Source organism: Anser anser (genome assembly GCF_964211835.1).
Source record: "Anser anser genome assembly, chromosome: 3".
Lineage (NCBI taxonomy): Eukaryota > Metazoa > Chordata > Aves > Anseriformes > Anatidae > Anser > Anser anser.
The window spans coordinates 49,682,485-49,696,536 of NC_139722.1; the positions used below are offsets into that span (position 1 = coordinate 49,682,485).

Here is a 14,052-nt window from a genome sequence, read left to right on the forward strand (position 1 = left end):
ACTTTCTGACATGTTTATTGGAAGCAATACATCTTTCTGATATCTGCACTTTCCTATTTATCTCCCAAAATGCTGCATAAGAAACTGTCTAACATGTAACAAAGAATAGAGATAAGTTTGCATTTTATGTGAATTTAATCAGGAAGTTTTCAAAACCTGATTGCTTGAAGTGGTTAGAATTACTAACAGGATGTAATAACTAGTAAGACTTTTTCCCTTACTTCTTGGTTGAGAATAAAGTGTCAGTTAATCAAGCTTAGTGTAATATTGTGCATGTGTACTAGATAAAATTTTTAGCCATGGAGGATTGTCTGTAGTATGGATGTTTTTAACACAGAATAAGCTGTCATACGGATGCAGAGCTGAAAGACTGTAGGACATGTTGATGTAAATGTAGTCATTACCTTCCAATTCAGCAATCAAATGAAACATTAATGTCAGCAAACAGAAACAAATCTGGATTTACACTGCGTCTTGACATATCAAAACATTTATCCATATTGTTTTGCTGGAAACTTTTTTTTGAGAAAGTGTAAACAGAAACAAAATCTTGAACTGGGTAAAATAACCCAGGGTATAGAAAAATAAGACTTTTTTTTCCTGATTGATGAATAAAGTGTTTGTAATGATTTATTTGTGTAGAAGTTGAAACGTTCACTGAATATGTGCTTTTGTTTTGAATGTGTTTTGAAGGCTTAGAGGATGACACAAGAATAAATGAATCAGAAGAGGAAAAAATCTTTTGGCATATGAAAGTTCTACCAATTCTACAAGAACTGAAAAGCAGTGGGTAACACTGTTCTTGAGAATGTGTTTTCTGTTCTGCTTCCTACAGGAGACATGGGACTCATTTGTATTTACTACAGAAGAATAAATGTAGTTGGACTATATAGTCTTTTATGCTTTCATATGTTCAGTGACTTAGCAGTGTAAAATAAAAAACACTTGTTTAGAGTCCTTGTCTGATTAAAATAGCTTATCTTAGAGGTCATAGCTCTGCCAGCTTAGCAGTCAGTGAAGAGGTAATAATTTTAAGAATAAAGTACTTCAGAGATTCACTGTTGTAAGAGCATAGGCTGTACTGAAGGTCTAAACTAAGTTTAGAGAAGTGAGGAAATTTTAATGAAAATTTCCCTGTATGCTTAAAGTGTTAGATGTGTCAGAAAAGCATGTAATGACCCAGAATATTGAAGCAAAATTGAGTGAATTAAGTATGGCTTGAAAGATTGAACCCTGAAATCCATTTTAGTTTCATTAAAAAGGTTGTTTAGCTTCCCTGTATAAACATTATATTTATTTGAATGGTGGGAATATAGAAAGCAGGGTTTTTTTTTTACAAGCAGATTAAAGTGAGTGTCAAATTAGGGGATCGATTCAATTTTACAGGATCTTTTGCAGAGTTTGTTATAGCATGCTACAGATTAAAATTATATTTTTCTTTTGCATAATTTTGAAAAGGTAGATGAGCATGGAACACCTGTACAATGCTGAGTGATTCCCAGAATGTACCATTATTTTAAAAAGGCAAGATTCTCATTCCCACATCTGTAACTGATGTGTAGAAAAAACAGTGGTCAGAAAATTTGAAAACAGTTGTGCAACTTCACCTTTTCCTTGCTTAATGCTGAGATTGTCAATTATCAGCCACTGAATTAACCTTTTTCATAGTGACATGTTCTTTATAGGCAAGCAAAATATTATTTAGAGTTAAAATCTAATTATGTCATTCCCTTGATATGACTGGAACTAAGGAAAATAATTTTCAGGCCCCTTTTCTTCAGTCTCCATTTCATTTGGCTTAGTTTGCATTTGTCTGTGTTTAAAACAAAAACAAAACAAAAAAAAACCTTTTTTCCCCACTTGATTATGACTTAGTTTTTCTAATAGTAGATGAAATTATCTAATGGAACTTTCATATCAGTTGATTGAATATAGTACTATGAAACTCGTAAAGCTTAAGAGTTTTTCTGTTTCTTGAATATTCACAAACATTGTAACTAAATTGCATTACCTCCTGCAGATGCAAGTTATATTGATTTATTTAGGTTGTTAAATGCACAACTGATTTTTTTTCTATCAAAATAAGTATTAGAATTCCATAATTTTAATGTTTTGAGTGGATCTATTGGTAATTCAGTATATTTTAACTTTGTTTGCAGCTACTTGCTTCATACCTTTCAGGTAATTCCCTGCACATGCATTTAGGTCACATTTAGTTTTACATGTTGCTATATTAATAGGGAAACTTTTCCTGCCCCTTTTCCCTCTAAAAACTTTGTACAAAACTTTTTATTCAAAAACAAAGCTGAAGTTTAACATCAAACTTAATTATTACTTTAAAATCTTAAGAATATAATGTGATTTGAGATGTTACTTGAAGAAAATATATACATATAACCCAAAAGTCTCTTTTTCTATAGGAGCAAATACTTTATTTTGTTACCTTCCAGTACTCGAGGGAAGATAACCTTCAAAAATGTGCTACAGGATGCATGATGAATAATTTTTGTTGTTTTTAATTTTGATGAAATGGAGCAGAGACCTTTCAGTTTTGGTTCTTTGCCTCTCCTGTGTCACTGCGTACTGAAGCGGAGGGTTTAGAATTGTGGTAAATTTTGTTGCATTTTCTGTCGTGATGGGAGTGGATATGGACTGGTCATTGCTGCTCCTTGAGCATGATGATTGTAAATTGAGAGCCTCCAGGTACACAGCATTAGAGGTGGATCCTTGAATCTGCCTACACCTTTGGGCCCTTAGATATAATCTTTCTCCTCATGGTTCCATCTCCTTACACATTTTTGTGCCAACTGCTTTGTCTCCTTGAATATGACTCTAGTTCTGCTCTGAAGTACAGCCTCAGTAAACGTGGAGTTTATACAGGCAGTTTAAGTGGGTTTATACTGTGCCTTATAAGTGTCACCTTACAAATAGAAGCAAATATAAGAATAAGGATTACAAAGAAAAAAAAGATTTTTAAAAATAGGCCAATCTTTTTGCTTTCCCTCTAAAGTAACCAGGTGTTCGATTCCTCTGTGTAGAGATGCATTTTTTTTAACAATTCTACTACAGTTTTATTTTTGTATTTTTTAAATAATATTTGAGGGACTCAGATTAGGAGATAGATTACCTCGTATGTAGCACAACTGCCCACTCAAATGCATCTTGGACCTCTACTATACATTGGAGATTTCTAGTAAGTTTTTACATTCATTTGTTATTCATTTGTTATCTTAATCCCAGCAGCACTTGATATATTAGGTTAGTTATTGACTATTGTATTAGTTCTGTTATTGACAGAAAAATATTCCTTAACTGTCTCTCATTCTCATGTAATATTTGGTAGGGCTCTGTAAAGAAGGCCTGCAGATTAATAGTTTCCTGGTGGACTTTTGGTCAATCTGATTATTAGCATTAAAGATGAGTTTCATTTTAGGTTTAGGTATTATTTTGGCTCTGTGATTGCTTGGCTTGATTCTCTTCTTTTTGAAAGACAAACATAAATCTTTTTCTGAGGATTGCATTATCATCTTGAGAGATTTATTGGCCGCCTTATTTTTGTTGTTGTGCAACCCATCTTTATTTTGTTCTCTTGTGTTTATGTCTATTGAGATGCTCTGGAAAAAATGCCACTAATTATTTTTTATTTTTCTCTCCCTTACTCTACCCCCTTCAAGTAGAAGACAATGTAGAAAATCTTTGTCTGGCTTGCACCAACCTCTATCAAGCCTTGAATGAAGGAGATCTGTTTGGGAAAAGATTTAAAAGAAGAAGTGTGCTTCTGAAGACGTTATATAAACTTGTAGACATTGATTCAGATCCACTTTGCCTGAAGCTGGCAAAGATTATTCTCTCTGTAAGTGTTTTAAAATGCTGTTTGATAGAATGTGAAGGAAGTTTAAAATTGCGAATTACAACTTGTATTTAACTTTGCGTTTCATCACTCTAAAATATTTCTAAACTAGCGGTTCATTAATCACAGTTTCTTGCCATACAAATATTAGTCTTCCATTTATCCAGACTGGCACTTATTGGAGCCTATTTTTTGCAAGGAGATTGCATCTGGGGAAGGGGCACAATACCATAGTTGGTATATGGTGTCTCATATATTGCTTAGGCATGGAAAAAGATAGTGTCCTAAGCTGGGATACACATGCCAGGATTTTAACAAAATAACAATTAAAGTTAGGTGTGGAGATGGAACTTATTTTTAAAAAATATCTTGACCTTATTAAACACATTTATCTAAAAATACCAAAAACTTTTTTTTTTTTAAACAAAAGTATAATTACCTCTTTCTTTGGGAAAGCTAGAGTAGACAAAGAAATAGTTAAGTTTTAGAAGGTCAGATAATGTTAGTGGCAGACTTAATGTTGAATTACACTTCTGAGGCTTTTGGTATCACCTCATTAGATATTTGTATAAGCAAGCAAGGGAAACATGGTCTAAATGAAACTGATATTTAGGGGACATGAACATAAGCTGGAAAATTATATCCAAAGAGAAGTCAAGTCACTGAAAGAATGTAACGAATGGAAGCCTGCAACTATGTGTCTTGAATAGTCAGAGGTCAAAAAGCACCATCCGAGAGAGAGAATTAAGTTTGTTTGACCAAGAGGAGACTAAAGAAGGGACATGCTAACTTTCTTCAGATGTTTTTGAAAAGAAGGGAAATAAGCTGTTTCTCTGAAGTCAATGGGAAGGAGCTGTACACTGTAGCATGAGATGTCTAAGGTAGTCTTTAGAGATCGACATTGGAGGCATAGATTGATTGTGAGATAGTTCTGGATGCCTTAAAATAAGGTGTTTAAGACAGAACTCACAATCTTTATTAAAAAATGGAAAGAAAAGGATACCTCCAAAAGTACAGTCAACTGACTTCTTAAAGATGCATGTATTAAGAATTAAATAAATAACCTTAATTTACACTAAAACTAAGGTGTAAAATCAGACTTAATATAAAGTAAGACTGAGTTATTAGTAGAATTTGAAGTAGACAAGTGGTCAATTTTATAGAAATGCATCTATGTGTATCTGTGATTTGAAAAGTGATTTTTTTAATTCATCATTTTTGTTGCTGGCAATGTCAGTGTGGTGACAAGTCTTGTCTGATTCAAGCATGACACAGCAGATTTGTGCTTCTAAAGGGTTTATCCATTTTTCATTCGTGGTTAGGTGAGTCACCTGTTGCCATGATCTAAGGAGAGTTCCACATCCCAGTAATTACATTAGTGTAGCTGTACTTGAGAAACTTGATAGTAATGTATCTTTATGCAGTATGCCATTCTGTTTAAGACTCTTTTTTTTTTTCTTCTTAGATTCATGATTTATAGAATGGTTGTGTTTCTACAAGAAGCAGGAAGCTAAAACTATTATTCAGTTTTAGCATCAATATTCTACATGGAAATCTCAGTCATGTTATATTTTATGTCTGTATTCAATAGATTAAAAGTTTATAATGATGAAAAAAACCCTAGCAAAAATCTGTGCTTAGCTTTGACATAGGTTGTATGCATTCCTGAGTAATGTGACCTTGCTTGAGCATACCCGTTCCCATAGAAATTGTTCCTCTTTCGTCCCTTGTAGATGCTTTTTCTCCCTTAGTAGCAGCCTGCATTTATTTGATTATTCCAGACTGATTTTATGAAAGAATCTGGTGGTGTCTTTTTTCCAAGGACTTATATTGAAGAATCTTCATGATTTCAGGCATGTTGTTTACCTTTGGAATGAGTACATTTGAAAGAATTTTAAAGAATTCGTGAGCTGAGAATTTTTAAGAATTGAATTTAGGCAAAATGTTCTTGCGTGTTCTGATCTAACACAATAAAAGAATGTTTTCCCTAATACTGCCAGTTAAAACTGTCAGTTAATTTGTTGCTTTCAAACCTACTGGTTCAGCTTCTATTAAGTATATATAGACTATATGACTGGTGAAATGATACCACATGGCATTGTGTTGTAGACATTTTAATAATTAGTGTGTGGAAGGGTTCTTCTTTAAAGTGGTTTATGCTATTTTAATCAGAAGATATAATTATATATTCATATACCACGTAGACATTATATGGTACTTATTAAGAAAATAAAAGTTCCATTACAGACATTTTTCCATGGAAACTTAAAAATCATGAACAGGAGAAGAAGTTGCACTTCAAATGCAGAGGAAAGGGAGAGACTTGTCATCAGAATTTTTAACACATATTTTCCTTTCTCTCAGTGACCTTTAGTACATTGTAAGATATTATTTTTGAACATCTGTGAATAACTTTCATTATGAAATATATTGTTGTACTAGATATCTTTGTTGTGTGGCCATAGATGCTGAACCAGTGAATCCTGTACAAAATTTCTTTGTAAGAGTGAATTAGAGAAAAAAGATATGCAGTCATATACTACCTGCAGAAAATACATAAAAAGGTGTATATCATCTGTTATTTCAAAGTCAGCCAGCACAGTTTGCTAGAGAGAGCTTAAGCTAGCTAGGTTTCAATGTCCTTTAATTCTGCAGACTTTACAGTTTGACTCAGTATCCTGTCAGGGTTTTAGCTGGAATTTAAGAGTTTTACTTTGGGAACACAAATTTGTCATGATGTCTGAACTTATAAAATGTTATGATGTATTTTTGTACGTAGATTTTAGTTGTGAATCTTGTGTCTTTTTCTTCACAGATGAAAGTGGATGGAAAAAATCTTCTCAATGTCTGCAAGCTTGCATTTAAAATTTGCAAGAATGAAAAAAATGATTATATCATTCAAAATGATAAATTATTGGGTATGTATTCTCTTATTATATATAGCTTAGATGTTAGAGTTCAATAGTTAGATTGATCATCTTTCAAAAAACATTCTCAGAGTTAGTGTTAGATATGCACTAAAACTTGCTTACAGCATGAAACTAAGTTTCTTCTAGTCCAGCGTTCTGTGTTTGCCCATGACTATAGATGATGTTATTTAGGGGAACATGGAAACCTAGCTGTTTTCTGTGGTCAGTTTCCCCTGTACTACCCCAGTATTCACAATTGTTTCTTTCTATTAGGGACATTAGATGGTATACCCCTGTCTAATCCTTTTTCGTTTATGGATCATTTGTCCATTAATTTGGCCAATTCCTTTTTGAACTTTCTGATTCTGTCTGTCTCTACAGTCTTACAGAGCAACAAGTTCTAGAAGTTCTCTGTCTGCTGTTTGAAACCTCCTTATTATAGTATTGCAGGATTTGGGTTTCTGCACTCAGCTTACCTTCCAGCTTTGTGATTTTGTAAACCTCTGTCATATCACATCTTTCTCCAATTCAGACTGAGGCATCCCAGCCTTTTAGCTTTCTTTTGAAAGGATATTGCATCATTCTCTCAGTTGTTTTAGTAGCCCTTCTCTGTACGGTCTCTAGCTCCAGTAGATCCTTCTGAGATAGACAGAACAAAAATACCAATAGAAATCAAGGTGTGTCTGCACCAAAGTCTTATAGAAGTGAGATAATGCTGTCTGTGTCATTGGCCACCATCAAGAAGGATACTGAGAACAATCATTGGCTTTTTTAGTTGCTGCTGCACATTGAGCCAACAGTTTCAGAGAATTGTCAGCAACTGCTCTGTTTCCTGATTGTAACTGTTTGCGTTTTTTTTTTTGAATCCACACAATCTTTGCAAATATGAGAAATATGAAAATAAAAGAGTGTATGAAATGTAGTCAATATCATTTGATGATCATTCCTTTAGTTAAAACTTTATTATGTTTTATTAAGGTAGGCCTAGATATGCACATGAAATAAACGTTTGCAATAAGTTAAAGTGTAAGTTTAGACCTATTTAAAGACATGACAGCACTCATGGTCTTAAAGCGTAGTATGTGAGTGTTGGCAGGAGTGAAGACCAGATAAGCCTTTCCAGCATTAAGATCAACAGGAAAGGACTCAGAGAAAAGAGAACAACTGAGATCACTCAACAGATTTTGGATACTGAAAACTACAGTTTTGTAGAGATAAGAATCATAAAAAGTCTGGGCAAGTTGGCTGTCTGTGCTTGTGTAAGCATTGGTTTTTGGGGTATTTTTTGATCTCACTTCCATCTTCACTCACTTTTCTTTCTCTTGCTTTTCTTTCCCTGTATTTTAAAAACTAGAGAAGGAAAGAATGTTTTTGATAGTTCCTGTTGTTGTTTGGTTTTTTTCCTTATGTTTTGGACCCACCTTCTCTAGGCTGAAGACTTCAACCTTGTCATACTTGTAATCACTCAGATTTCTGTTTCTATCACTGGGTTATAGATTCAATTTCTTTTTCTTCCTCTGGCTGTGCAAACTATTTATGTGCAGTGGAGCATCTCCAGTAGAAGAAATAAATTAACTGTTAATCCCAAAGTAGACAATGACTGTTTAAGACCACATTTGACACTGAGTAGAGCAGTGATCTGAAGCTGATTTCTCACATTGCCACAAGCGAAGTGATTTAGCTGACCACTAGGCAGTTGGAAGGGGTGAGAGCCTGGGAAAGAGCTGGGAGGGTGTACTTCCATCCTTATACATGGAAAAAGTCTCAGTTTGAGGTGAGACAGTGGTGGTTTCACACTGATGGCTAGCTAAGCTCCACTGCACCTGCTCAAAAGAACAGGGGGAGAAAATATGATGAAAAAATGCTCTTCGGTTGAAATAAGGACAGAGAGATCACTTCCCAGTTTCTGTTATGGCCAAACAGACTCAGTGTAGGGGAAAATAATGTAATTTATTGCCTATTGCTAATAACAGAGTAGAGCAGAGAGAAAATTAGAGCAAACCAAAACCACCTTTCCCTCCATCCCCCCTTTTCTACCTCCTGCCCCCAAGTGGCACAGGAGAATGGGAGCTGCATTCAGTCCCTAATGCTTCGTCTCCGCCGCTCCTTCACGGTCACTCTGTGCCCTGGGTGGGCTGCCCACAGGCAGCAGCTCTCCAAGAACTGCTCCCACACGGCTCCGTACCGCGGGGTCCATCCCCCAGGAGCAAACTGCTCCAGCACGGGTCCCCCCAGACCCCCTGCTCCTGCGTGGGCTCCTCTCCACGGGCTGCAGCTCCGGCCCGGGGCCTGCTCCTGCGGGGGCTCTCCATGGGCCGCAGCCTCCTCCAGGCCACCTCCACCTGCTCCACCGGGGGCTCCTCCACGGGCTGCAGCGTGGAGATCTGCTCCGTGTGGGACCCATGGGCTGCAGGGGGACAGCCTGCTCCACCAGGGGCCTCTCCCTGCACAGGCCGCAGGGGAACTGCTGCTGCCTGCCTGGAGCACCTCCTGCCCTCCTGCTGCACTCACCTGGGGGGCTGCAGGGCTGCTTCTCTCACACTTGTTCATTCCTTCTCCCAGCTGCTGTGCAGCAGTTTTTTCCTTTCTTAAATATCTTATCACAGAGGAGCAACCAACATTGCCAGTTGGCTTAGCTCTCTCTAGTCAGCAGTGGGTACCAGTTCAAGCTGGCTGGAGCTGGCTCTTACCTTATACATGGGGCAGCCCCTGGGCTCTTCCCACAGAAGCCACCTCTGCAGCCCCCCTATTACCAAAACAGACAAAAAACTTTTGAAATCTCTTAACTTAAATTAGATGAGAAAATGTTTTTATTCAGCTGGATGAAACATGGAAGCAGAAGTAAATGTAAATTTCAACCAGTTACTAGAAATTCAAAAGTATAATGTTGGCCAGAATTACTTATTTAAAATATACCCACCAAATCCAGAGTGTCTCAGTTTGAAAAGATATGCTAGGCTTGTCTTAACAAGTGTTAATTTTAACATTTCAGATATCTGACAGGGATGGCATAAAGCAAAAGTGTTAGAGTAACTTTATCTACATAAAAAGTGAAGCTAAAAAGGCTACAGATAGACTTCAAATGTGAGATGTGAACTACGCATCTGTGCTTTTTAGTGATCCATTTAAGAGATTTTAAGTCTTCAGCAATCAGTAAGAATAAAACCCTTTTAACGTCTCAAGTCTAATACACAAAATTCCAGGCATAGGCAGTTTTGCAAATCTTGAAGATTTTAATGATTACTACTGTGTGTTTACAACAGGTACCTGAAGCCTGACAAAACGAAAGTCAGGCCCATTCTGTTATCCATCAATTATTATTCCTTGGTTTTGATCCAAATACCCTTTTTTTCTAGTTCATTTGATAGAAAAGTACTATAAAGAATTCAGTTAGAGGTGGTTGTTTGTTGTTTCTTTATATGTTAATCTCTCCAGTGACTGAACTATATCAAATAGAAAATGTTAATATGAGGCTTTCTGAATAATGATTTTCATTTTAGATTGTTTATTGGAGGTCCTGACAACTGAAGATCTACAAAAAAACAATGAAGCTCTCCTGTATTGCATGGGAGCTATAAAATTCATGTCTGGAAATGCAGTACTCCTTAATGAAATGGTCAGCAAAGGAGCTGTTGAAATGTTGCTGCAATTAATGAAGCAGATTAATAACATAAAAGAAAATGACGCATATTTCTCCAACTTGGGCCACCTATTAGTCCAGGTTAGCATTTGCTTTTATTTCTAAAAGTAAACACTTCAAGGGGAAATTAAAAAATATAATTAGAAGAGATGAGCTACGCCTGTGTGCCACCGTGAGTTGTCCCTATATTTGAATAGAGTTCTTTTTACAAAGTTTATATGAAGTTGTTCAGGACCAAAATTTAATTACTGTAGGTATTATTAGAAGTTAATTTTAAAGGCTTCATAAATTCTGAAGTTAATAGGAATATTCTTAGGTACCTAATAAAATGAATTTCTGGTTATTATTTTATGGTGCTTATAGTGTTCTGGATCTTATAATAAATAGGAAAAAATGTGTTCCTTGTCTAAATTCTGTAAACTGCAATAATAAATATAAACCAGCACTGCAAAAGGCATGTTTAAAAAAATGCATTGGAAAATATATCTACATTAATTTGACAAAGTGCTTTTTGAAGAAATATTATTTAAGGAAAGGGGCAACAGTATAAAAAACAATAGTAGAGTAGCTTTTTGAAGGCAGCAGGCTCAAAACTTTTTCACCTTGGTGAGTGATGGCTATAAAAAGTAGTCTTTTGCCCTAAAACTGTTTAAACCATAGTGCTTCAGAACAAAATGGGTGTGTAAGTACATCTTAAGTTATGCATAGGTTGTGGTGTTTTGTATTTGTTGAGGATTTGCCGAGTAGATTTGTCAATTATTGATGTAAAGATTAATCAGTGTAATTGTAAGCTTCTGGGCTCTTCACAAGAAAATGAATTGGATGGTTTTTCTGAAGCAGCGATTATACTAAATGGCAGATTTCTCTACTAATTTACAAACAAGGGATTTGATACTTGAAATTCTATGTGAAAACAAATAGCTTACATCATCATGTTGCTCTTACTGATTTTTGTTTATTTTAGTGGAGCTGTGAGGTATGTCTCTCCAGAACAGTGTGTATAATCTTACACAAACATAGCCTGGGAGAGTTTGCAAATGGCAAACTAATAAAACAAATGAATCAGAGTATATTCAGCTGTTTGACCTGCTGTCTGAACTTCCCTGCAACTTTGCAGGAATGCCTTTTCTTCCATTATTTGTGTGTGGAGAAATTTGGGTTTGAATTAAAGTGATTAATTTGCAAATATATGAAAGGAAGCTGTAATATTTTACATTTTTGTTTTGGTCATTATAATCTATGCTGTCTTTCAGCATGATTGGAAGTGTAGCAAAAGGTGTCTTTTGTACAGTTTGGATACACTAGCTAGTTCCTAGTTTCTAGGAAGTTCCTAGTTTCTAGGAAGGCCTCAGTGATTTTTTGGAAAGTCAGTACTGACAACTGTCTCACTAAGGTCACTGTTTCACTTGTTTGTATTTCTTCTCTAGCACGGACACTAAAATGTAGTGATTCCTGCTGCTGTGCAATTGCTGGGTGACTTTTTCATGCCATTTCCTTTAACAAATCTACATTAATGTGAACCATCTCTTCTTTGTAAGTTAACTGTTCAGTCATCATAAACAAATACAGGACTACGTCTGTCTTCAGGGATATAGTATCAAATACCATTTCCTTAAAAATTCACATCTTCAGAATACAGAAAGTTTTTGTGCCATACTTAAGCTTGTAGCAAAAGATTAAATATGCAGTGATGTACAGAAAAAATGAATAAATACAAGTTTTCAAGAATAGAGGGCAAATTACACTGGAAGAGAAAAACACCTTAAGTATCCACAGTGATCTCTGAGGGAGGCTCTGCTGGCTCTAAATCCTGATAACTCAAGTGTCTCAGTTAAGTGGAACTGACCCTTCATTTTTTAACTGTATAATTGCACAATCACCAGATGGCAGTGTTATACATAATCTTGCCAGGTTGTATTTTGTTGAAATAAACTTTCCCTCTGATGTCTTCATTATTAACAAAATATGTTATGCAGAAGTTTCACAATACAAGGATAAAAATGTTTGTAATAATATGCATTTTTTCTTAACAGAGGACATGAAATCAAGGTAGTCTTTGACTCGCTTTATGTTACTGCATCTAGTATTCTGATCATATTTCTATGAATTACAAGAACGCTTATTCAAAAATGAAGGCATTTAAAGTTTCACTGGCAAGACTTAACAAGTACTCCATATTCCTTAATTGAAAAGCACTTAAATGTCTTCCCCTTTAAAAATAGCAATTATCTGCTGTTAATTTTCTGGTTTTGTGAATTTGATCTTTCACATGGCAACATAAGGATTAGGGGTGGTGGAAATTGCTAGAGCCAGCTGTTAGGCATTTCTCCACGAATCATGTTGTCTGCTTGAAGAAATTAAGAGTAGCTCTTGAATTCATCTGGTGGCTGGCTGGCTTCTGTTATTTTGTAATTTGGAGTCTTGACATTTCACTTATGTACTAACTGTTCTTTTTTTATTAACAGTGTCATCTTTCTGTACAGGTTTCGTTTCTGTCTAGCCTTTACTGTTTTTTTGTAAGATAGTTCTGTAGTTCTGATGATGACGAACTCTGAGATTCCCTGATAAAGTACTAGAGGAAATGCAAGTCAATTTTCACTAACTTTGCACATACACTTATCGTTGTACTTCGTAAATATTTCTGTAATTTCTAAGCCATGTAGAGATTGTATTATACTGGTCACTTCCAGTAAAATTCTTGATAATCTATGTGCATCAATAAAGGTTTTAGGATTTGTAAATGCACAGAGGCAACAAAAGAACTTATCTTCTATCTTATAAAAAAATGAGTGAGGAAGTATGCTGGGTAAGTCATACCACCCTATGAAAACAAGGTGTTCCATAGGCAGTAAATCTGAAGTTATCTGATTTGAAATGGTTAGGGAACTTCTGGGAGATTCTTACAACAAGTGGTTTCTGACCATTTCCAACAGAATATTTCTGGATATTTGTAGGATTTAAGAAATACTGTATTTGGGGAGTGGTGATAAAATGAAGTTTTATCATTTAAATAACAAAAAAAGGATTACTCCAGTAGAAACTAGAGATGAGATGGTGAGTAAATGAAGAAATGCAGGGAAGTAGTTTGTGATAGTGCGAGCTGAGACAGTAAAACTCACAGAATTAGTGCTGCTATGGTGGTCCTGGTGGAGAAAAAGCCACTGGTAGATGTCCAGCAGAACTGGAGCAAAGTGGATGGTTACGATATTTTGTAAAGACTTTTCAGGTTAGTTTGAGAGAGTGCACAGAGCTCTCCTACAGTGTGGGTCTATTTCTAAGTGTTTGGGTTCCTCTAATATTTTTGCTTTGCAAAAGTCTTTCAACCTTGGTCTGAATCACTGTAGATTTTTATTATTATTATTATTATTTTTAGTATTAATTAATTTCCTGAGGTAGGTTTTCACTTCAGTATTACAAATCTAGAGATTCAGAAACTCCTCCTTAACAGAAATAGCCACAGTGTGCCTTTGTGGAGTTCACATTTTGAAAGTTTATAATTACCTTGATTTTCTCTGCTACTAATAAAAATAAATGACCTACAGTATTTGAACGGAGCTAAGCATTCTTTAAGCATTGATCACTGAACTTTGTTACATGCCTGAGCCAGCAGTGCTTCCAACTCTCTTGGCTCAACATCAGCTACTTTTAGCAGC

The 14,052-nt window shown here is 35.5% G+C and overlaps 1 protein-coding gene across 14 annotated transcripts in view; it reads left to right on the top strand.

The window, feature by feature from the left end:
* ARMC2 (armadillo repeat containing 2) overlaps positions 1 to 14,052 on the top strand; it is a gene marked incomplete at its 5' end in the record, with an annotated part of 67,221 nt that overhangs the window by 26,014 nt on the left and 27,155 nt on the right. For 8 of the 14 annotated variants that reach the window (XR_014582615.1, XM_083831869.1, XM_083831861.1 and 5 more), the window contains 4 exons: positions 694 to 786; positions 3,675 to 3,853; positions 6,666 to 6,768; positions 10,260 to 10,480. Coding sequence is in view for 13 of the 14 variants with exons in the window: in XM_083831869.1 (XP_083687995.1) it covers positions 694 to 786; positions 3,675 to 3,853; positions 6,666 to 6,768; positions 10,260 to 10,480 (596 nt within the window). The remainder of the gene's footprint in view (positions 1 to 693; positions 787 to 3,674; positions 3,854 to 6,665; positions 6,769 to 10,259; positions 10,481 to 14,052) is intronic. The other 6 variants (XM_083831860.1, XM_083831862.1, XM_083831864.1 and 3 more) reach the window with 3 other exon arrangements.